At 41.6% G+C, this 23,608-nt stretch overlaps 1 protein-coding gene across 1 annotated transcript in view; it reads left to right on the plus strand.

The window, feature by feature from the left end:
- The first annotated feature begins 834 nt into the window (after window positions 1-834).
- The window catches only part of SNAP91 (synaptosome associated protein 91), a 63,322-nt gene continuing 40,548 nt past the window's right edge, over window positions 835-23,608 (plus strand). Inside the window, exons 1-5 of the mRNA XM_053938515.1 lie at window positions 835-884; window positions 1,510-1,669; window positions 19,919-20,061; window positions 21,114-21,189; window positions 22,939-23,041. Of these exons, the coding sequence (XP_053794490.1) occupies window positions 1,540-1,669; window positions 19,919-20,061; window positions 21,114-21,189; window positions 22,939-23,041 (452 nt within the window). The 5' untranslated portion in view covers window positions 835-884; window positions 1,510-1,539. The remainder of the gene's footprint in view (window positions 885-1,509; window positions 1,670-19,918; window positions 20,062-21,113; window positions 21,190-22,938; window positions 23,042-23,608) is intronic.

Genomic DNA, 23,608 nt, shown 5'->3' on the forward strand with positions numbered 1-23,608 from the left:
CGAAGTAATTGCTACCAGTGCCATTTCGTTTAGACCCCACCCACTTAAATCACTTTACTCCAAAACTAAGTTCAGCCAATTTATGGTAATATATGTACGCCACATTTCCCAATACTCCACGGATCACTCCGGTAGGCTTCAATTACACAATAAAATTGTAGCAATATATCCTCCCGAGTGTGGTTGGGTTGTAACCAAGACCCGTAGGGTACCTTAGATAACAGAGAGAAAACCCTTCTGGGGACATATTTCAGATGTTTTTGGTAACAATAACACCATAACAACATTCTGGAGAAATCTAGTCTATGTGAGGTTTTGGGATCCCTCAAGGCGCTATTTTAAGCGTTCACGACAGGACCATGATGCAGACCGGGGACGCATCAGTGGCTTCGGCTCCCCCGAGTCGCGGATCCCCACCGGGACAGCCCCCGCGTGGGAGCAGCTCCGGCCGTGCCCGCCGCCACCTCCGGGAAGCGGGATGCGGGTGGGGGAACGGGGTCACCTGACTGCGCCGGGCCACCGATCTGCGGCGGCAGCGGCAGCGCCGCTCGGCTCCGCTCCGTCCCGCCCTCTGCACCGGGGTAGGGGGCGGCGCTGCTGCGGCAGTAGCGCGGGGATTAGGCTGCGGGAGGATTAAGCCGCCGGCTGGAAATAGCAGCGTCGGCTCCCGGGCGTGGACGCCCAGCGCATCCCCGGCGGCGGCGGCGGGAGGGGGCAGCCCGCCCGGCACCTGGCGGGGCTACCGGGGCCGGGGGGACGGGGGGGGCTGCTGCGCCGCGGGGCGCCTCGCCAGCGGGCCGGGCCGGGCAGCGGTCGCGGCGGGGGCCGGCGGTGCCCTCCCCGGAGCGGCGGCAGGAGGACGGGAGGGAAGGACGCGCTGACAGGTCGGCCGCTGGCGCTCGGTCCATCCCGCTGTCCCCCCGCGCCGGGATGCTGCATGGCGCTGGGCGCCGCCGCCGCCGCATCCAGCGGCGCCCCGCTTCCCGGCGCGGGGGAGGGGGGGGGTCCCTATCGGGGCCGGGGGTGGCGGTGGGGGAGGCACCGGGAGGGCAGAACATGGCGCAACGGTGCCATAATCTCCCGCCGGGGAGGCGGCGGCGCGGGCGCTGCAGCGGGGCCGGGGCGCGGCGGAGGCTCCTCCGCGGGTCGGGCGCTGCCAAGGCAGGTGCGGGAGGGCTGCCTCCCCCCCCATCCCGCGGGCTCGCACCGTATTTGTGTGCAGCCTCCTTCAGCTGCCGTCATTATTTCCCCTTCATCTGTTCCTCGCAACGCCTAAAATACCCTTCTTCCTGCCCCGGGCGGCTTCTAGCGAGGCAGAGGCTTACACAACGGGGCGGGGGGGCTGCGCCTCGGGAGGGGCCGGGCTGCCCCAGGGACCATTGTGCGTGTGGCGGGGCTGTGTCAGTGCCCGTGTGCGTGCGCCCCTGCCTGTGCGCGTCCCTGCCGTGCCTCCCCCCGGCCACAGACCCGGCATCTCGCCCTCCCCTCCCGTGTCTTTCGCCCCTGCAGAGCAGGCAGCAGCCCGCACGCCGTTCGAAGATGTCGGGTCAGACGCTGACAGATCGCATCGCAGCTGCTCAGTACAGCGTTACGGGATCGGCCGTGGCCAGAGCCGTCTGCAAAGCCACCACGCATGAAGTGATGGGGCCCAAGAAAAAGCACCTGGACTGTGAGCATCCCTTTTTGTTTCCCCAGCGAAGGCCCGGGGCTGAGGAGCCTGCCCGCAGGGCACTTCAGTGGGCCTTTGAAAGCCGGCTGGCTGTCACGCTTGCTCTAATCCAGCTTGCAAAGCATGAGGGTGATGGGAAATCTCCAGGAGAGGATGAGTTATTATTGCATTTCTTCTCTTATTGCATAATACTGCTCTTTCGGCCATTTTTTCCCTCATGACCTCTTGCCTTTTATCCGGGAAGACAGTGGAAAGAGCGCCTTATGGAGCAGGGGCTTGGGAAGAAGGGGCACAGGGCAAAATGGACACAAGCTTGTCACTGCCGACTTTGGTCAGGATTAAGCTAGGGTGAGATATACACAAATGATCTTCCCAGAGCTGGCCAAGCACCAGCCAGAGTGGGGCCATCTCCACTTCTGAAGAGGTTTGGATGATGGCGTGCTTAAATGGCAAAGCGCTGGGATAACGCCGTGCTGTAGCTTGGGGCAACCTTTGGAGAGTTTACAGGCTGTTTGCTGAGGTCCCAAATATTGGACAGCAACTTTGTGAGCTGTCCAGTAGTTTGTGTCAATGTTTTATTGAAGATGGCTGTTGGCTTTATCTCAGATTTTAGATGTATTCTGGACTGACATTAGCTAGTTAAGGCATGAAACAAGGTTGAGGCAAAACATTTATTGGAAAACAATGAGCTAGTCGTGTTTCATCCTGACAATTTCATTTCAACTGTCAGCCCCTGCTTGGAGACACCAAGCAGCAGAATGGTGAAAGAATTTGGTGGTGTGATGTTAATTGGCCTTGTTTACCAGTAGTATCTCTGTCCAGCATTGAACTTGGCAGATCAACAGCAGGTGTTAATATGTAAAACTAAGTGGATTTCCCATGTTTTTTTTGGACATGGTAAGAAGTACATTCAAGTAAAGATCAGCAGGTTTTATACCAAGCAGTCTCTTGGCTGCTGGCCATTACTAAGTAATGCTGGTGCAGGTGTTTGTAAGTACAGTTCTAATGATGCAGTATTTGCTAAAAGGAGGTAGCATTACTTCTGGAAAATAATTCCAGATTTCACTTCTAATGACTTTGTAGCTTACCCTCCAAGTGACAAACAGTAGGCTGGTCTTTCAGTATATCTAGATACTCTTGCATATGTGTCCAAGAAATGCTGATGTAAGCAGCATTGATTGAAGACTCACTGGAGTCTAAACTGTTATTTAAGTAGATAATTGGTCTTGATATCATGTATTCTGTCATGTTTTCTTGTATACTTAAAAAATAATTTTAGTTATTGATGTCTCTTCTATCTTGTTGTTCGGTAGCCATCAACACTTTTTAATCTTTTTAAACACTTTTTAGGCTGTGTCTGGATTGTCCTATACAGACCATATCTGTTACTAGAAGTTTTAGCTCAAAAAAAACATAGCTTATGTATTTGAAAGCATCCTGTGTCTACGTGTCTCTGTGTTTCTGTGTGTATATACATTTATAAATAAAAGTACTGTCTGGAATAGGCAGGATTAAAGTGAGGTAGAAGTACTCTACCAGTGTTACAGTAAGGACTGTAAAGGATTTGTATTTGGATATTGGTGCTGATAGTACTATTCAAGAAAGTGGGTGTTCTGGGAGACAGAAGCCAGTAGAATTCCACAGAATTTCTTATCTACCTGCATGTCACACATAAAAGAGGAAAAGAAGTTATAATTTCCTGGGAAGATATATGCCTGCTTTTTTTCTTTTTCTATTTTACAAGCTGTAAATAACAGTTCAGAGTTTCGTTGGCTGGGTGCATTTCAAGTTGGAAAAGTAGCATTTGAAGATGTGACAAATGAAAGGTAAAACTTTCCAGTGCCATAGAATAAGTTTTATGTCAAGGTAATGAAGGATTTAGATGATTAAAAATTCAGGCTCCAGAGAGTGATGGTTGGAGTGACACCTTATGAAGAGCTGTAATTCTGGTATTGATGTTGGGGTTCTGTGTCCTTAGGGAACTCTATAATTTTATTTAGTGTCTTAGTGGCCAGGTGTCAAGTCACACAACCTCTCTTCTACTGCCCTACTTAGCAACTGGGCTTTATAAATTAAATTGAGAGATCAACTATTTAACATGTGTTAAGTAGTCCTGTAAGGATAGGATACAATGATGCCTGTTCTCATATGTTTTCTGTAGAAGATAATAATTCCAGAGGGTTATAGGGAGATCATAGGTGACAAGGTAAAAGGTGGTGTATAAGTAAGGGAGAAAAGAACAGAATTAATGTCTTCAGGTAGAAAAGCTGAGCTGCTAAGTGTTTACTTTTGTGTCATTTTCTATACTTGCTATAGCTTTCAAATCCTGACTCTAATAGAGATGCTGCTGTCTTTTGGCATGGGCTCTCAATGCTGGACAGGCTGGTCATGTGAATGAGTACTAAAGTATCATTCAGTTACCATCTTATGCTTGTTAACAGGATTTACCATTTTCTTGAACTCTGGATCTCTTATTAGTGAATGTTCAACAACTGCTGGAAGTAGTACCAGATGGCATTAAATGAGCTTCTCAATCCCTGTCGTGGGAAAAAGAATGTAAATCTGGGATGCTCTGACGGTTTGGGACAGTTGAGCTCTGACCATTTTCGACTTACAAAACTGTTGTCATCCAGGAGTTGTCTAAAAATCACCACAATTATATGGATTCCTACCCTCAGCTAACCAATGTTTGTTAGCTAAATTATTATTCCTGTGAAGAAGTGGGGAGTTAGCAACTTTATTTTGATGCAGTGGGAAGGGCCATTGCAGTGGGTGAATGAGGCATATGGGCTACATTTAGGATATATAAGCTGATAATTCGAGTGAGAAGGCAATACTTGTGCACAGCATAGGAGCTTGATTCTTAGAGTTGTTTTGAAAGATTTGTTAAGGCTTCACCAAGGGTTTAATTGTGTGGGCCAAGTAAAAGGCTGCTTCCAGCCTCAAATGGGAATGACTCTGATGGTATCAACAGGGAGATGCTTTTGGAGAAGGGAAATAACATGACTTTCAAATATGAAAACACATGATAGATGAGGGAAAAGTAGGCAGATCTCAACTCAGCTCTTTTTATAGGATCTCACTCAGAAAGAGACCTTGAAGCTTTCATTTAGGGAAGTGAATTGGAAACTAGTGAGGTTGTTGCATCTGCAGGTGGTTGTAACAAGTTCCTGTTTGTGAAAATGATAGAAATGGCTGGGATTTTCCTTGACTTATTTTGCTGAGTGAATTGCTTTGCAGCAGGAGGAAGTTCTGCAGTGTGTATTCTGAAAAGACCACATGTGTCTCCTTACTTCTTCAAAATAATTTTCATAAGGTAGAGGACCTTCTCAGAAGCCTGATCAAGAGCTGGGACATGTTTGTGAAAAGTCAAAACAAAGCAGAGGAATATCAGGATTTGATTTTCTGTTGCTGTGGAGATGACCTGTGTAACTTATTTACAGATTACAGATCTTCTTACAGATGACACGCTGTAACTTATTTTCATCCCAAGTCTAATTTTGCATATTTGCATGGACCTGGCAAGCAGAGACTCTGTTAGTCTGTTAATAGAAGTGTCTGCTGACCAAAAGCAATGTGTTAAACTTTTTTGCCTAGGCTCAGTAAAGATGATGTTGCTAAGGTTAGTCTTAGAAGCCTCTGTCTTACTCCTGGGGAATATGTCTGTCTCTGATTTTTGGGAAAAGTTGAGGGTCAGTGGACTACCTTGAGTCCCTAGATTTCAGTGTCTGTTGACTCAGTGGGTTAAAGGACAAGGTTAACTAGGATGTGCATATTTCAGAAGTTGTTTGCTGTTGAAGTGATCTGGGGAGTGTTCCAAGACTGTTGGCACTTGTGGCCCTCTCCTAGTGGGAGTAGTGCAGATGTACTGCATTGCTCTGCAGTCCAGGTGACGCTTGGTCTCTACAGCTGTGGGTGTATCTTCAAGAAAATTGCCAAGAACAGAGTCCCTGTACACAGTGGGCTTAATCCTTCACACTTTACTAATGAAACTGCTTTTATGTCTCACTGTTTCTTGTATTGCAGTAATTTGTCACGGTTTCTGTGAGTCAGAGAACTGACTTTGTTTAAAAGTTACTGCTGAAGATCAGTTGGAATACTGTGTCTCAGTTTTTGTTGTCATAGCTGGTGTGGATTTTGTAGTGTGAGCTCCTCTGTTGCTCCAATGAATTGCTCTCACACCTGAAAAGAAAAATATCCAAGCAAGCCGTTGTTTTCTTTAATTCTTTATTAGATTAGCACATTTATTTTGTGTAAGGACCCATCATCAGTTTTTGTGTTGAATGGCTGTTTCTGTGGGCTTCTAACATATCCTTTCCCAAAAGGGTATTGAGGACACAGTTTGTAGGCATGCAGATCTTTGAATAGGAGTAGAAATAAATGTCTGTCATGGGTAAGGGGAGGTAATAGAAATGCTTTTCAGATTAGTTGTTCTTGAGTATTTAAGTGGCATTAACTTTCAATTCCCCCCAGCCCCATACTGTTCTTAAGGTATGTGTAATACCAAGAGAAGGCTGCCCTTCTAATCAAGCTAAGACTTGGTCAATTCTTCAAAATATGTTTGAATCAGAGTAGAAGTTTGAATTCATGTTAAAATCCAAATGTTGAAATATGGGCAGGATCACTTGATCCTCTGCATTTCAACTGTTGTGTGTGTAAGTTGTCTCATGGTGCAATGCCTAAGGAAAGGAAGAGGGAAGATGAGGGAACAGGAAAATGAATAGGCACTGTAATATTAAACTTTTTTTCATGTAAGCAGTGTAACTTGATAAAGATTGACTAGTTCTGAGGGCAGGTATTCTTAGTCTTTTTCAAGAGTAAGTAAGATCCTTCTGTTACACGTGCTTTGTCAAGGTCATGGATGATAAATTCTGGGACAGGTCAGGTCTTTCTGTTGTACTGACTTGCATTGTAGACCTTGATAATGGAGTAGCTTTTTATGAGATGGTCAGGATGGCAGGGACCAGAGAATGGTTTTAATCACTCCTATTTAGTAGTTGAGTATGTTTCATAATAGTCTCATAATGTTGTTCCCTTAGATCTTGGCAGCAATTGAACATCTAAATGACAACAACAAAAATCTGCAGGTTTGATTGATTTTCTGTGTTTTGATTTCATCTATGTCTGATTTCCCAGCCTCACTCTTAAACCCTTTATCTTCTGTGCATGCTTTACATGAGCCTGTCACACTAGTGGGGAATTTTGTGAAGAATGTCCAAGAAAATGCTCTGTAGGCGTGGTCAGTCCATGCTTCTGTGTCTCTGCCATGTGAAGGATCCTCTGAAGTGCTTAAAAGTAGAATGACAGCATAACTTTGAAGGGCGTAAAGCATTTTGAAGGCTACTCATTTTCTCTGCTTCTTGCTGGACTGAGAAATTGGTAGCCAAAGAGAATTTCCTGCTCTCATAGCTCTGACTTTTAAAGAAATGGTAGTGTAGTAGAGGCACACTGCTTTTAGCATTTTTCTGCTGCTGCTCAAGATTCTTGAGACTACTTTGCTCTTCCTGCCCTGCTTACCTTCCCCCAGTGCTGGGTGTCCATGACAAGCTGTTGGCTGCATGGCTGGCCTCTGTGAGAAGGGACCAGGTTATGCTCTGTGCCAGACACAACCACCTCCATGCAACACACAGCTCAGCCCATCCACCAAGCTTCTGGCACCTCAAGGCAAACAAACATAAGAAAAAGCAGAAAATACTGGACAGACAGAAGAAGTGAGAAAATGAAATGGCAGAGAGAACACCAGGTTAAAGGTGTAGCAGGAGGTACAGGATGCACTCCATGGTGCTGGAGCAGATATGCTCTCAACCTCTGGAAGGGACCCCTGTTCTCAAAAGTCACAGCTGCATCTTTTCCCAGTGCTACCAAATCCTTGCCATGTACATCGAATTCACTCCCTGCCACTGAAGAAAACAAAGGGATAGACCTTCCTCAGTCAGCTGTGGACATACAGTATTGCTGAAGGAGCTGGCTCCAGTATTTCTGAGGATGGGGAAAAATTGGGAGTGGAGTGATGACATTAGATCCCCTACCTTAGCCTTACCATAGCCTAAAGGTGAGTCCAAGCAGTATCCTTAAGTTACCCTGCCCTGTTCCTTTTTGGAGCACAGTTTGGGATGCTGGTAAGGGTGAAAAAGCACAAGTTCTGTTGTGTGCCTTGGGTAAATACAGGAGCCTTACCAATGAGTGATAAACATTGCATCTCCAGGCTTCAACACATGACATGCAGATTAGGAATATTGTTCTGGCTGGTTTGGAGAGAGGGGTTTCAAATACCATGAAAACAAAAAAGCAAGGACTAAAGCAAGCCAGGAAATCTGGGTCTAGATCTCATTGCAGGAGATACAAAGAAAAGGATGGGTCATTGGCACAGGACTGAACCCTGATCTCAGACTAAATGAGAAGATAGAAGAAGTCTGCCCAGTAGCCTTGCAGGCAGTGATCCGTAGCGCAGGCTTTGCAGCAGTACTTCTGTTTCTCTGAGTCAGCAGTATCAGCAAGATTGCAGTGTGAAGCCTCACTGGTGAACTGATATTAGAGTATCCTGCCCCAGCAGATTCAGCACAGCTGCTTGATTTTCCTTCTGTCCAAAATTTTGCTTGGATGAGAGGTGGTGGCTTAAGTTAAGCTGAATAAACCAGATGTTGGCAATTGCTGGAAGACAACTGGAATACTTGGCAGAGGCTAGCTTGTCACTTTGCAGAGTATGGTAAGGTCTGCTTTTTCTGGAACCTTGCAAACCATATGCTGGACCCTTAAAACAGTTTTCAATGCTTTTAATCTTGCTATTTTGATCATGTTTACTTCAGAACTGGCTCAAAATACTCAAAATCAATACAAAACATGTTTTGCTTGTGCTCATAAAGTCTTCTCTTTAGGTTGTGAAGCTTATTTACTAAAGCAGTTGAGAGTTGTAATTCACTAAGAGAGGGAATATAGTATACTATCCATCTGCACTAGCATCACAAGTGCTGTTGGACATCAGCCTTGAAATTAATGTAGGTAGAGTACTAGAACAGTATTTTCTGGCAAATGGGGCATTCACTGGGCATCAAGGCTTGGTTGTAGGCATGGGAAATGACAGTGCTCAATATTACCGCTGACTTCTGGACCAGCCAAGCCTAAATACCTTTCTGTTTCTCTTTTCTGCCTGGGATAATGTGATCTCATGCTTTGTTGTAGATTATATCTGTATCTTGACTTAGTTTAATGACAGGGATTGGATGCTAAAAGGCCCTGATGTTATGCTAATGTTGTGTCTTTATGTAATTTTTACTCTGGCCATCTGAGCAGAGGCAGCATGTCAGCCAGTTGCCTTTTCTAGAGTCTGGTTTTTTCTAGCTATTGATAAAACCCAAATGTGTAGAGGGGATTTTGTGAGTAGATAGACATGATCATGCTTGAAGACCACCAAACCCTGTCTCTCACGTATACTGAGAATTGCAGGTTGCTGACAGGACGTGTCTGCAGCTTGGGTCTGACTTGTGGCAATCAACTCCTTTTGGTCGTAGGCCAATGTGCGAGAAATTACCACAGGTAAAAAGCCAATTGGCAGGAACTCCTGTGTTGCAATTGGGCTACAGAGTTCTGACAAAACAGTTGAGCCATATGCTTTGACAAGATTGCTGTACTGCCTCAAAAAAGGAATAAAAAAGAAAATAGCATTCTTTGCTCATTGTTCTTAAGTGTTTAGGAGACTAGGCTATGGCTGAGATGCAAAACACTGATAAAAGTAGATTGGAGAGTTTGGTGTCCAGTTGAGCTAAGATTGTTCTACCATTGCACTTAAAGGACCAAAGGACACGTCTTTTCAAGAAAGTGTCTTAAACTTTTCTGTCCTAAGAAGTGATACAAGGCTGTGGCTTGACTGCTGACAGTACAGTGCATCACTTCAAAGTGACTTTTGGCTTTGCACGAGAGCAGGTGACATGATGGCAGCGGGTGCTTCCATAGCAGATGGTCAGGGGTTAGCCTGCAGAGCCTGGCAGGCTCCTGGTGCCTCTGGCATCGTTTTGTTATATATCTTAAATCACTCTGATACTTTACAGAACGTTCTAAAATGGTCCTCCACAGAAGTGAGAGAAAGACATGACTGCTTGAAGCATGAATAAAACATGCTGACTTGTCGCCCACATTGTTGAAATGTATGCAAGTTTACAAGTGTAGGGGAAGGTCCTCAGAGTAGGGCGGTGATGGGTGATCCTGCCACAGTGCAGGACGGGGCTGGGAGGGGCACGTCTTTAACAGAATTGAAGAGCTGACCTAGATGCACTTCAGTGGGAGTGCAGACTGCTTTTCACAGGACTCATCCTTTCACTTCTCGCTTCAGGGAGGGTAGGGCTTGTATGAAAGGGGCAAACCAGCTGGCCTGTTTCCTCCCTCTGAAGGCTGCTGTTTCTCATTATATATATAAAGGTCAAATATAGATAAAAACTTTAACTTATCATTGCATCAGTCCTTTAGCACCCCTGGAGTTTTCAAATCCAGCCTTTTCAAATGGAGACTTGGGTTTGGATCCTGTTGCGTGGCTCTGGAATCCAGAGTATGTTTATTGTATTTGTAACTCCCAACCTAAGTTTTATAGCTTCATTTAAATGTATTTATAGGAGAATGTACATTCTGCTAAAGGACAGCAAGCCAGAAGCCACTCACCATATTTAGTGTGTCAGTGTTTTGAAAATATGTGCATTTTATTAGGAGTGATGTTTTGTTGCTGGCAAGTGAAACAATGGTATTTTCATATGTGAACCTTATCTGCAACTTTTTGATCTGATCTTTCGTTCTATAAAATGACTATGAAAGACTCTACATTAGAGTTTTTCTGGTTTTGAGAAGTTGATTTAAACTTCAGATTGCTTTGTTGGTGGTGAATGGCAAGAGTGTTAACAGGCAATGTTTGCTATGTTTGTAACAGGTGAGTTTAAAGAGCTGCTTCTTGTTCATCAGAAAGCTGGAAATTGCTTAGACAGTATTATGAGAAACTACCTTTCCAATATCATGCTCCATATCATGCTTAAGAGTTAAATTGACACTTCTGGGTGTTCCAGTCTGGAGATCTGATTCTGCACAAAGCTTTGCTGCCTGGATGTGAGGCTGTGTGATGGATTCCAAGTTCCTCGCTCATCAGTAGCTTCGTAGAAGGATTCTACTGCCAGTGGCAAATGCATCATCCAGAGGCATTGGTGACTTTAAACTGTTAATAGCAAATTAGTACTGTCAGGTTTTTTTTTAATGTTAGTAGTCCTTACTGCATCTTCTATCTCTCAGGTGGATGTTCCATTGAATGTAACATTTTGGAGTTTTTTGCAACATCAAGAAATCAGTAGTAATTGAAAGGCTACCAGCTCATGTTGAAGAGTCAAGTCTTGGAAGTAGACTTCACTGTTTTCAAGATTTTTGAGATTTAAACTCACCTGTGTGGCAGAATGGAAGGATTATTGTTTAACTGATATAGTACAAGGGAATGGACATAAAGGAATTGTGCAGTTTCATATTTTACCTTGATTTTTTTGTTTTTCTTAGCAAGGAGAGGGTAAAGCTTTACTTTTCCCAAAAATCAGAGACAGACATGTTCTTACAGACAGACTAACCTTAGCAACATCATCTTTACTGAGCCTAGGCAAAAAAGTTTAACACATTGTTAATATGAATCACATATTTGTTAAAAAGACTGTTTTAAGGCACAGCAATCACCTACAAGGCAGCCACCTGGTTTTATGAATTCTTCTGCTTTATGGTAGGTACATAGATACAAGATAATGGATTGAAATGGTAGCAACCATGTTACAAAGTACTTGCTGCTTGGTTGGAGCTGCTTCAGTGTGCTTCCAGGAGGTCATACTGTTGCACTGACTTGTGCAGAGCTTTGCATTACACTTGGTTTCTTTTTCCTGCAACTATGTACATGTTTTCAACAGGGCTGCCTGCATGGTTGTGGGCATTTCATTTCTAGTTAAAAAAATGTGGGTTGTGTCGTTATGGGGTGTCCACTGATGAAAAAACTGGACTCAGAATAATCTTGCTGAGGGAGTAGTAAAAGCATGGACCATGGTCTGGATAATGAATCAGATGTGTCAGCTTCTGAGGTTGCCTAGTCAACTGATCTCTTTCCAGCACAAAGGCTGTTGTAGCTAATTACCATGTCACAGAAGTTGTTTGCACGTTGTCTCATCCCCACTCAATTTTTTTTTGTTTGTTTTATTCATGTATTCCCAAAATGTAACAGCTAAGTATTGGAGCTGGAACATCAGGCTTCTTGCAATATATTTTCAGTCTCGTTCAGCTTTTTAGTGGATTACAAATTGCTGTTCTGAGCAGAGTTGATAGTGTAGTGATAGTTTATTAAAAAACAGATGGTTTTCTGAGGAAAGGCAATAATTTGGGGATAGAATTCTTCTCAGACTGCAGCATGGCAACTGAAAGAGCTCAGGTAGCAGGCCTCAGCTGATTACCACTTTCTGCCACATGTGTTTGGAGTGTAAGATCAGCCCAGCATGTAAAGGCTGATAAGGATTAGAAATTGCTGTAGTGCAGAGATTACAGTAAATGGCCCAGTGCTATTGTGGCAAATGTGAAATCCTTGTGTTTCTAGTGTAGCTGTACTCTCTGCCTAAAAGCTGCAGTTGATCCTGTTACTGATATTCCAGTGAGCTCCCAAGTGATAGGAGTTATGAATTGATACAACCAACAGGTAATGTTAGGGGTTGGTCACTTTCATTGAAAGGATAATCACAGGCCACGGCTGGAATCCTGGTATCAGGTTGTGAATGTGCCTAATGTCAATAGGCAATTGACAATAGTAATTTAAGTCGATTTTGTTGACTGTTATCCTTCTAAGCAATAATGTTGCAATTCTATAATGCCTTTAAAATTGCTTTGTTGTTTGCAGCAAGAGCCAAGATGCAAGAGAACTGTCACTTTAATGCTTGCATGGATGGAGAGAACAATTCCCTTAGAGGAAATGGAATAAATGCTTTGAAGGCTCGACAGAAGATTGGCTGGTGATTCCAGTTTTGTCTCTAAATTAATGTGTATTTTGGTTAAAGCTTCCAGGTTGGAAGTGCTGAAGGAAATGTCTTGTAGAATGAGGTCTGAGATTTGCCATGCAGGATAAAAGTTCCTTTTCATGCAAAGTTATTGGTGAAAACCTATTTAAAATGTTAGCAGGGTTTTTTCCCATGTCTCTTCTTCCGCTAGAGTCTGGCATTTAAGAAGCCATATTACAATAGGATGGGGAAATAGCATTTCTTCGAGACAACTGCTGTTATATTTTAATCTTATAACCATTGGTTGGTGTCCACCAAATGCAAATGGATTTTTTCATATCTTAAACCATTAAGAACTATGCAAAAAAGGCACTTCAATAATGATTTGTGATTCAGCTCTTACTTCCAGTAAATCAATAAAAGAGAGAAGTGGCACATTTAGCTCCAGAATTACTTGGTGTTTCATATCCACTTAAGCAGAAATGCTTAATTCTTGTATTTGAGCATGTTTCTGTTGAGCTAGTTGTGGAACAGGATTTGTGTGGAAAGAAGGTTGTAAGTGAGTTCTGTGGGTGAGAGGAAAAGATCATTAAAGCTGTGATTTCTCATCTTTACTTTGCTGAATTTGCATTATAACCTGAGACAGATTCTTTGATATTCAAAGTGAGTGAATTCTGTACAAATGAGGTTCAAGACTCAGCTTCTTATGACTTTGGACAGGGAGAATATTCCACGCTTGATAATGAATACTTTTCCTATAGTGAAGATGCTTTAAAAAGCTGTAGTAGCTGTAGTGGGGAAGAAAGCAGGCAGAATTCTTGGACCATGAGGCCTTTCCCCTTTGTTTGAAATTCCGGCTTCATATGTGTGAGGCTGAAAAGGTGCTTTCCATAGTATGTTTGTACTAGATATTTTGTGTAGCCTATCTTCTGGTATTCCAGGTATGTAATTCCAGACTAAAAATGAAACTTTTATTCTTCTGACTGGTTTCATCACAGGTGTCAGCAAGGTCTCAGACTTTATTCATAAAACAAATATATATTTTATATTAACAAATATATTAATATCTATAACATATATTAATCACTAATTAATTTGCAGTCTTAAAGACTATAATTAAAACCTCAATGAGTGCTCCTTAAGACTTCTTTGTGCTGGAGTACTTGTCCTTTGTATTGGCGTTGTGTTCTAAGTATTTGTCCTCACAAGAGTCTGAGCTTCTGCAGCTGGCCTGTATGTCAGTTCTATTGCTCTCCTTGAGAGAACTCCAATGTAAACATTAAAGGCAGTGCACACTGTTCTGCCCAGTGCACAGAGGCAGTGGAGCTCTAAGTTCTGGGAACTTTTATGTAAATAAATATTCATAATTCATGAAACTTGAAGGAATTGCTTAAAGCAAGATAATTTTTTTTTTTTAACACAGTGTAATCACACTTTCCCCCCATTATTAATACTTAGAGAGACAGCTGCTGTAGTTGCACCCTTTTAGACCCAGTGATGGTTGCCTTTTGTTTCCTGTTTCCAAGAGAGCTGAACCTGAACCTCTCAGGAGGAAAAGCCATACATATAAATAATTAAGTGCAGCATAACTGATGTAACCCTGCTAAAGAGCTAGGGTGATTTTTGCAGATGACTTAAAGCCAAATATCTTGCCTTGATATGTTGGTTAAGGAGGGGTGCAAACCATATGGAAGTATGTCAGAATAAAATCCAGCAGTGTGTATGGGCAGTAGATTTTTCACTTTGTTTCAAAAGAGGTATCTGATAATATAGGAGGTGGTGCACTGTTGTATTTAAAAAGGAGTAGTGATGTAATAAGATTATTCTAAGGCTAATTAAAATTTCAGGTTGAGAAATTGGAGGATACTTCAAGAGAAATTTGCTAGTACTCAGTCATTTACCCTGTCTCTCTGCACATCCTTCATGATACAAAACAAAACACTGCAAAACACTTAGTACTTTACATACTCACGATATGCCTGTGAGTAGGCAGAGAGGAAGAAATTGTATATAAAAGCTTGTCTTGGTGTGGGATGCTGTTGTGTGGTTCAAAGACTGATTGTCGTGACCTCTCAAACTTCAGGATCTGCAGCAAGTATTTGTCCCCACAAGAGTCTGGGATTTATTTTGGAAAGAGGAGATATTGGAAATAAGGCTGGAGAGAGGAGGTAGCACCCTCAAGAGCTACAGCTGCATTGCTGGGAGTGTAAAATACCTGGAGAGCACATGCTGAGTGGAAGGTTGTGTTTAGGTTTGCTGATTTGGCCTAGGCATGGAAGTTCCAAGGAAATATCTGAAAGATGCTGGACTTTGATAAAAGGTAGGCTTGCTGGCATCAAGGTGAGATACAGCAAGCCCTGAGGCAGACTTTTGGGGAGGAAGGAGGAGACAGCATGCACTGCTGTTGGGGTCATTGTTGCAAGCCAGATCAAGATGTGCATTCGTGTAGACAGGGCAAGCTGGAAGTGAAAAGAATAAATAATAAATTACAACCTCAGAAACTAATTCCAAACTCTTTCCATGTAATTGCCTGATAGTCAAAGCCAACAACATTCAAAGTAGCTGATGGTCTTCTGAGCAATTGCAGACGCAGAAACTGGTAACTTTGTTCTGCTTTCTGATACTGCTTTGTGGTCAGGTTTCTGTAGACGGGGAAGTTCAGCTCTTGCATTGGTGAGCACAGTGCTCCAGTAGCTTCCTAATACAGTTCTGTATGGCAGGGGAGGGACTGTACTCTTACTTGCCTACTTAACTTTCTTAGTTGAGGCTTGTAAACTCTTACTCTGAGCTGCTTCTTTCTGTTCTTGACTCGCTTGGATTTGGAACAATCCTGCATTTCCTTTTCAATAGGTTCAAGGCATTATTTAAATACTTATAGGTGAGGGAAAAAACCTCCTGAAGACTATTGTAACATTTGAGTAGTAGTGAGGAAGGTCTGTAAGGGGATTACTGCTGGAGAGATTTGGCAAAGTTTAGGAACTGAATGTATGACACAGCTCAGATGCTGAGGCAGCTTGTGTGTTAATTCAGTCTGGAATGACAGCTGCTCTTAAGTTGGCACTGATATTTCTCTGAACAGAGAGGTCTTGTGCTCTGCTGCTGTTTCTGTGCTTACTGCAATGTAAATTGTGAATAATTAATCATGAACTGGGAAATCCCAGGTCTGCTTATTAGAGGATTTGGGGGAAGGGGATGAGGCAGGAGGGCCAAAACAAAACAGGAAAAAAACCCAGCCTAGATCCAGAATGCCATCTGGAAAGTTAAAGGACTAAGAGTTTCTTCAAAGTGTTGTATAATCTCTCTCGTCTGTTCATTATGAAAAAAAAAAAAAAAACAAACTAGGAACTAGTTTTTAATGAGATGGAAAGAGTCTGAAATTCTGAAACCTTTGAAAAGTTCTTACTGTTCCCTTATGAGCTTAACAAACACTAAAGCTAGTCCCATCCTTTAGTGGACTCTCCAAAATGCCATGAAGAAGAGCCAAGGTCTCTTAAATTACTTCAGTGTGCCTCAGTGAACCCTCTACCATTCTTCCTCTATTTGACAGGTTTGTCTTTTTATTAATGGAGGTGTTAATTACGGAAGAGAAGTAAACCTAGAGTATGATTAAGTTGCAATTGTCTTAAGTCTGGGTGAAAAAATTGGCCTGTCCAAGAGCTTAAAGTCTGCTTTAGATTTAAGGCTGCTTAGATTAAAGACTGTTTAGATTTAAATTACAGTGTCAGAGAATTGATAACCATTTATTTCTTCTATTGCATTGATTTTCCATCTCAAAGTGTAACTAGAAAAAGTATATTGAAGTAAAATTATAATTTTAAAAAGTATCTTTAATTGGAGAAGTCTTTAAAATAGCAACTATGAAAATGTGGAAAGAGGAAGTAGGAGAAATCACATATTGTGATTTGACAATTGTGATTTAGTCCCACAGTAAACAAATTGATTCAAATAAAGCCTATATAGGTCTTAATTCTCCAATGACTTCTCTTCTGTGAAATTTGTGGTAGAAGCACTTGCTGCTATTGCGGTACGATTCAGATTTCTGACTGTGCTTGTAATTTGTATTTGAGCTCAGTGTCTGGGTTTGGGGATTAGCTGTCAGTGTACTGGATGCCTGCAGTAGCAGAAACTTCTTCAGGAAGGTACTTTTAATCCTTGTTTGCCCTACCTGTGTGTGCCCCAAATGGAATCAACTTTGCAAGATTGCTTCATATGGTTTCTGTTCTGTTGTTCTTCATCTGTTACTCCTTAATGTTACCTATTTGGTATTAGCAAATGTATCTGTGACTTCCTTGGAAGACTAAGCTTTATTGTCTCTTGTCCACCCAGCAAATGTCTGAATCCGTATATTTTGAAAATATAGTTTCTAGATTTTTTTCCTGCATATGATTTCTTTTTCCTTGTATCTGTTCTTCCTTACCACATTAAAGTAAAATTAATTTTCCAGCTCTTATTTTAAAATTTAGCTTAGCCAGCAAACTCTGCTGCTGAGTTTGGTAAAATTAGCTGTGCTGGTGCTTCATTCCAGATCCTGATGTTTACTGGTTAAGCTGAGACTCTGTGATACTGGGAAAAGAAACCCAGGAAATTTGAATACCTTATCTTTGTGGTGTGACTAAATAGGAAACAGCTCTGCAAGAATTATTCCCCCACCCCCAATCTCCTTTTTCTGGCCTCAGATGACAAGCGACATCTTCATGCATGGTTTAATTCTTTTCTGTGCTCTGAAAGTAGTAGACTTAATTTTAATCATGCCTCTCTATTTTGCACTCTATAATTACTCATGTCCTAAAACATTCAGAGCTGCAGACTGAGATGCTGTACCCTCCAGCAGTTTGGAGAGGAGGCAGAAATGACCGAGTGGTTGCAGAAGCAGTGCTGTGACATCATATAGCAGTGTCTTGTTGTCTCCATTGCCAGCATTTCTGTGGATGGACTCCTCTGGGGTTTCATTATCTAAAGTGCACTGATGGAAATCACAATTTATAGCGTCGCTCTTTCACAGAAATCTACATACTGACATTTCAGCCCAAGACTGAAAGCTGACAAATTTGATGCATGTCCTTATGTGAATAAGACAAATGCTGTCACCAGCAGTAAAATCTCGGAGTGGGGTAAACAGTGAGTAAGCCACTTGTGATTTGCTTCTAGGCTTTTACAAACCACTGTCTTCTGTAATGCATTAATCAGCAGTACAGAATAAAAGATCATTGGCCTGTTTGTACCACAAGATCAAGGAGAATTCTTGGAGCTCTGTGATCTTGAGCTACTGTCATTCAATAGCATGGCTTTGCTATTATAATATTTTGTCTGCATAACTGCCTCCTTCAAGGGTAGTATTACTGAAGTTATAGAAGTAAACACATTTCAGAGGTGTTCTGCAAAAAACTTCAAACCCAGCTTCCATAACCCAGACAACAAAATGCCATGACAACATACATTTTCGTTCAAACTTGGCAAACAGATCACACAATTTTTGTCTCCTGTATCATCCCAGAAAAATCATTCCTCTGGCCTGAAACTGAGGACAACTTGCAGCTTTTATGCCCATACAATAGACAATTTCATATGCAAGCAAGCACTATGGTTTACCCAAGCTTGTGACTCTGAGCTAGGGATCTCTTGGATCTTAAATAAACAAAGTCTTTGTAATAGAAGGTAAAGAACCCGTAAAGATTATGTGCCAGGAATTTAAAAAATACACCAACCAACCAACCGACCAAAACCTGAACTTTTGAATACTTCTGGTAACAGCAGCTTAGGTTTCTGTACACACCAGGTGGGTCTCAGTCGTTGATGTGACTCATTGATCTATTTAAACAGATTTGTCTTCTGGACTTTTCCTGTTCTGCAAAGGCAGAATCAGTAGTTGAATTATGAGCCTGGACTTTCCACTCTTAGCAACATTAATACTCTCTATTGCTTGGGATTATGTAGGGGAGGCAAAGGAAGTGAAGTGGTGACCCTACTGTGAATTGAACTCCTGTAGACTCACATAGTTTAAGTGTGCAAGGATCAGTCACAAAATATCCTGTCTGCTTTTGAGGTAGAATATCTGTCATCACTGAATTACTTGAACAGTTGGAGGGAAATTTCTAGTCTGGAGGTGGGGAAGAAATCATTAACAATGATTCCTCTGAGGGAAAATAAAAGATGAGTATTTTCATTTCAGATAATGCTTAGTCTAGTAGTTAAACTTTTAATTTTTTTTCTGCTTAAGTCTTCGAATTTGAAGCCTCAGCCCTACAATGAGATCTGTGTTTTGTGCTCTTCATGCTGCATGAAGTCGTCTCCTTGAGTCTTGCTAGGGCTATGTCTGGCATCACAGAGGTTTTGGGCATGCAGTTGCAGTATGCAGTTTCCAGCTGTGTCTCAAAAATAGGTGATAGCTTGTAGAAGGTAATTGCTGGCTGCCAATTTGGAGTCGGTAGATAACAGGGGATGTAGTAAATCACAGATGCTGTGGGATATAGAGGATAGTGGAAAGCTTGCTGCCCCACTGTTCATGATCTAACTGCTTACCTTAATTTCATGCACTCTTCTGTTCAAGTTTACATATTCTTAATGTACAGAACACCAAGCTGTATGTTACTGTTTTTCCCTGAGACAGTCTTACTTCTTCTATGTAAGGTGCAGTTGCTTCAGTATAAAGTAATGTCATTCCTTGTGTTCTTTCTCACTGTTAAAGAAGCCTTAATGCATGCCTGCATGCACTCTTCTGCTTTCTGGGTCTGTTGAAGCTCTAGGAGGTGTGCTGGAGCTTGCTGATTAAAACAGCCTCTGGAATGACAGAGTGTCTGTTTCTGGTGATGCCTCTTTTTGCTGATGTGACTGGGTTCAGTGTGCTTGACATGTTACCTGTAATTGAAGAATTCAGAATTAGCACCTCTAACCCAGAGGTAATGAACTGAGACAATTAACTTAAAAACCTGCAAGCAGTAAAGTCATATGATGTTGTGCTCTCTAACTTCAACTGGCAAAAAGATGGAGAAACGTTTGGTCATAGCTCAGGACAGAATTGTTGGAAAACTGTTGTTGGATGAAAGAGTTAGACCACTGTTGCTGTCAGCATGTACTAATATAATCTCTGTTTGGGTTTTTTGCTGTTGTTTTTGTTTCTTTTTTTTTTTTTTTAATGTGGAATGTAAGCACTGAACTTCCTGTTTGTCACAACCATGGCCAGCAGCCTGGTGGTCTGAGATCTTGTCCATGCTGCAAACTTTTTATCATACTTGTAGAACCTAACACCTTCCTTTTGTCTCTCCCACAGACTTGATCCAAGCAACTAACGAAACAAACGTGAATATCCCTCAGATGGCTGACACGCTTTTTGAGCGAGCAACGAATAGCAGCTGGGTGGTCGTATTCAAAGCCTTAGTCACCACACATCATCTAATGGTCCATGGCAACGAGGTAAGTGTGAACAGCTCTCTCAAGGCCACCTTGGCACTGAACACTCTCCAAGCCAAAAGCGTTAGTAGTGCAGAGGCATCTTGCCTGAACCAGAAAGGACCTGAGAACAAAGGGCAAGAATGATTCTTGATGAAGAGAAAACTTACTGTTAACAACAGAGTTGAACTGTGTCTCAGTCTCTCCATTTACAAAACCATAAGACCAAGATGCATCCTGTGCCAGGATGCTGACAATTTATTCACTGAATCTGAAAACAGCTACACAGGATTAAATACTACTTGGGATTTTTTTACTAAGGTCAAAGTTGGTGTTCTGGCACATGTATACTGCCATCCAAATAGTTGCCTTCTCTGCATGGCTGTTAAAATCTTCCTAGAGCTGTAAATTTAGCTTGGTAGCCTTTTAGATCAAGTTATCCTTATCCTTGCTTTTTATTGACCTGTATAGACAGGTGTGTCTGCTTAAAAAGAGACAGCACAGTTAAAGAACTTCAGTATGACTGTGAAACATTTCCTCCCTGGCTGTATATAAAGTGTTTTCATGCAATGAATTTCTCACAGTGTAAATTCTTACTCCCATTTTTCCATTCCAAGTTTTGGTCAATGTTCTCATCTGATTTCTCTAACTGGTTCAGGCTGTTAGTCCCTGTATTTGATGAGGGGCTTTGCTTGTTATTAAAACAGGCCCTCAGCTTGGCTGAAACTGAGGGCTGCTGGATTGAGAAGCCTGGGACTAGCCTGGATGTGTGCTTTGTAAGCAGATAAATCTTGACCTTCCTCAAATCCCTCAAATGAAACATTTTTTATTGCTCCTTTTGCAATATATTTTGTGTTTTGCACATAATCTTTTTTTTTTATATATACCGTGGAATACTTACTAGGGATTCTGACTAAAAGTAGTTAATTTGAATGCACAAAATGTTTTGGGGAAGGTATTGTAGGCTAAGACAAAAATCAGTGGTTTCATGTTGTATGCTGAAAGTAATCTTGCTGCTAAAAGGTACAAAGCCTTCAGATACAACCTGTGATAAGAAAAATTACTTTGTGTTGCAGAGATTTATTCAGTACCTGGCATCTAGAAACACATTGTTCAATCTCAGCAATTTTCTGGACAAAAGTGGATCTCATGGTAAGCCAACTTATGTATATAATCTTAACAAGATTTTAAATGAGATACTATTGTTAATTTGTTCCTTAATTCATAAGATATAAATAAGATAAAAATGCACTACTGGAGCCTTTTTATAAGAACTTAATAAATACAGGAGCACAAATTAACTGCTGAACAACTTCAGAACAATGTTTTTCATTTCCTGCAATATTTTTACTCAAAAGGTGAAACTGTACAAATCCTTTAAGTGCTGGTTGAAATCTGGGCTGGGTCAGCTATCTCCTTAACTCTTATGGATGTTAAAAGTTGAAATGGATAACTTTCCATTTCGTTTTTTTGGGTTTTACTCAGTCTTAAATAGTAATTTGGTTGCTTGGGGGCTCTGTGCTTTTTAGACATTATCTATAACTTCTTAATGGTAGGACTGTTGGCACCAAAAGAACTGGTTGGTTTTGATTTCATTTGAGTAACGAATTTAGAAAATCTAGGCAGAAATTAAAGACTTTTCTTCCTCTGAACCTTACAAAGCCTGCTCTTCTACTTTTCCCTCTGGAATTATTAGAGAATTTTCCTGTGCCCTCAATTAACGGAGGAAAAGCTTTTTTCATGGTAGCTCTACCAGAAAAGAGGGAAAATATAAAATATAATTCTTCAACTGTCACAGAGAATTTGTAAATTGTATGCAGACTACAGACTTGCTACAATAATGGGTAAATTCAAAGCAATGCTGCATTATTTCATGTCTTGTTGTAGACATGTGACACCAAAAAAACTTTAGCATCTTTTAGATGTGGTAACAGAAGGAGCAAAGCTAAACAAATACTAAGAATGTGTTAATTCTGTTAAATTCATGCACTTGTGTTCTTCACTACTTTCTTTAAACTTAGATTGCCATTTCATAGATAATGCACAGTGCATCATAGATAATGAGGCATGAGGTTTGGTAGTGTTGTGCTTGAGTTGGCAGGGATACTTTAGGATGAGAGATATTAAGGGAAAATACAGTCAGTGACTAAATTGAGGGGTGTGGATTTTTAGAAAGGTAGCAAAAAGGGACCTGAATTGAAGAGGAGGATGAGTTGCCTTTTGCACACATTTCTGTGGCTTAGAGGAAGAAACTTTGGAGGATAGACTGTAATGCTAACTGCTCAGGTGTCATAGTCCTGAAAGTCACTGGAGTTTGAGGCACCTTGTACAGTATTACGTGCCTTGAGTATTTCTGGTGTAACAGTTCAAGGAAGGCAGTAATCTCTGTGGATGTCATCATGATTTCTTTGTTCTGGTAAACCAAGTCAGGGGAATTTTGGAGGTCCATGTAAGAGTCAGAGTGGCTAACATATATGAAACATCAAGAGTGTTTAAGTCGAACTTGAACTATGTCCTGGAAGTCATGTTCTAGTTCAGTAAAAACTTTTTGTTAAATTAGTATTTTCCCCTGTTAATAGAGGGGTAACTTTTTGGCCACCAAGTGATGTTACCCCATAACTATGTGGGGGCCTCTAGCAGGTTTCCCCTGGAACCATGCCACTGGTGCATTGTATGAATCTCTTGGAAGCAGAGGACACTGGTAGATTGTTTTGGTGTACCACTACTGATTTTTCTTCAGAAGCTGGAAGATATCTTGTGATGGCTGTTCTGTATGTGAAATTGCACAGTGTTTCAGAAATCACATAATCTTGGGGTCTGATGGCTATATCTTATTGTTTACTAAAGTACTTCTGAACAAGCATGAAAATTAAATGTAAAATGTGAAACTGTTTTTTGCAGGTTATGACATGTCCACCTTTATAAGGCGTTATAGTAGATACTTGAATGAAAAAGCATTTTCCTACAGACAAATGGCATTTGACTTTGCAAGAGTGAAGAAAGGGTAAGCAAAGTTTAGATATGTAAATTAATAAGGTTGCCTGACCCATGAAATTCTTATCTGTGGCATTAGACTTAGTTATAGTTTATCAGTAACTTTGTTGTTACTTGCTTTGTGTAGCTGCAATGAAAAACCTGATTTTTAAAGTACTTGTAATTGGTTAAAAATTGCCCAAAGAGGAGAGGAAAGACTCTACTTACTGGGTAGTAAGACAAATATTGAAGACCAAAGTAAGGTGCCTTGTGAAACTGGGAGCTTTTAGTGCTAGGTTTAAATCTTACCCTAATTAAACTTTGCTGCAGTGAGACTTTGTTTAGGATTTGAAGAAGGAAACACTCTGAAACTGTGTTTAGGATGTTTCATTATTCTCCAGACACTTCCCCTAAGAAAGATGGCTGATTGCAAACAAAGCCTGGAGTGAATTCCCCAAGTTCTTAGCAGGCAACAGAGCAAACAGTTATAAACTGAACAGAATAAGGTTGTAAACTGCTGGCTGTATTTCCCACAAGAGCTGTGTTAAAAACAAAGTTGACCCAGCACAGAGTAGTGTGTTGGTATTTACGAGGACAT

Source organism: Vidua chalybeata, chromosome 3 (genome assembly GCF_026979565.1).
Source record: "Vidua chalybeata isolate OUT-0048 chromosome 3, bVidCha1 merged haplotype, whole genome shotgun sequence".
Lineage (NCBI taxonomy): Eukaryota > Metazoa > Chordata > Aves > Passeriformes > Viduidae > Vidua > Vidua chalybeata.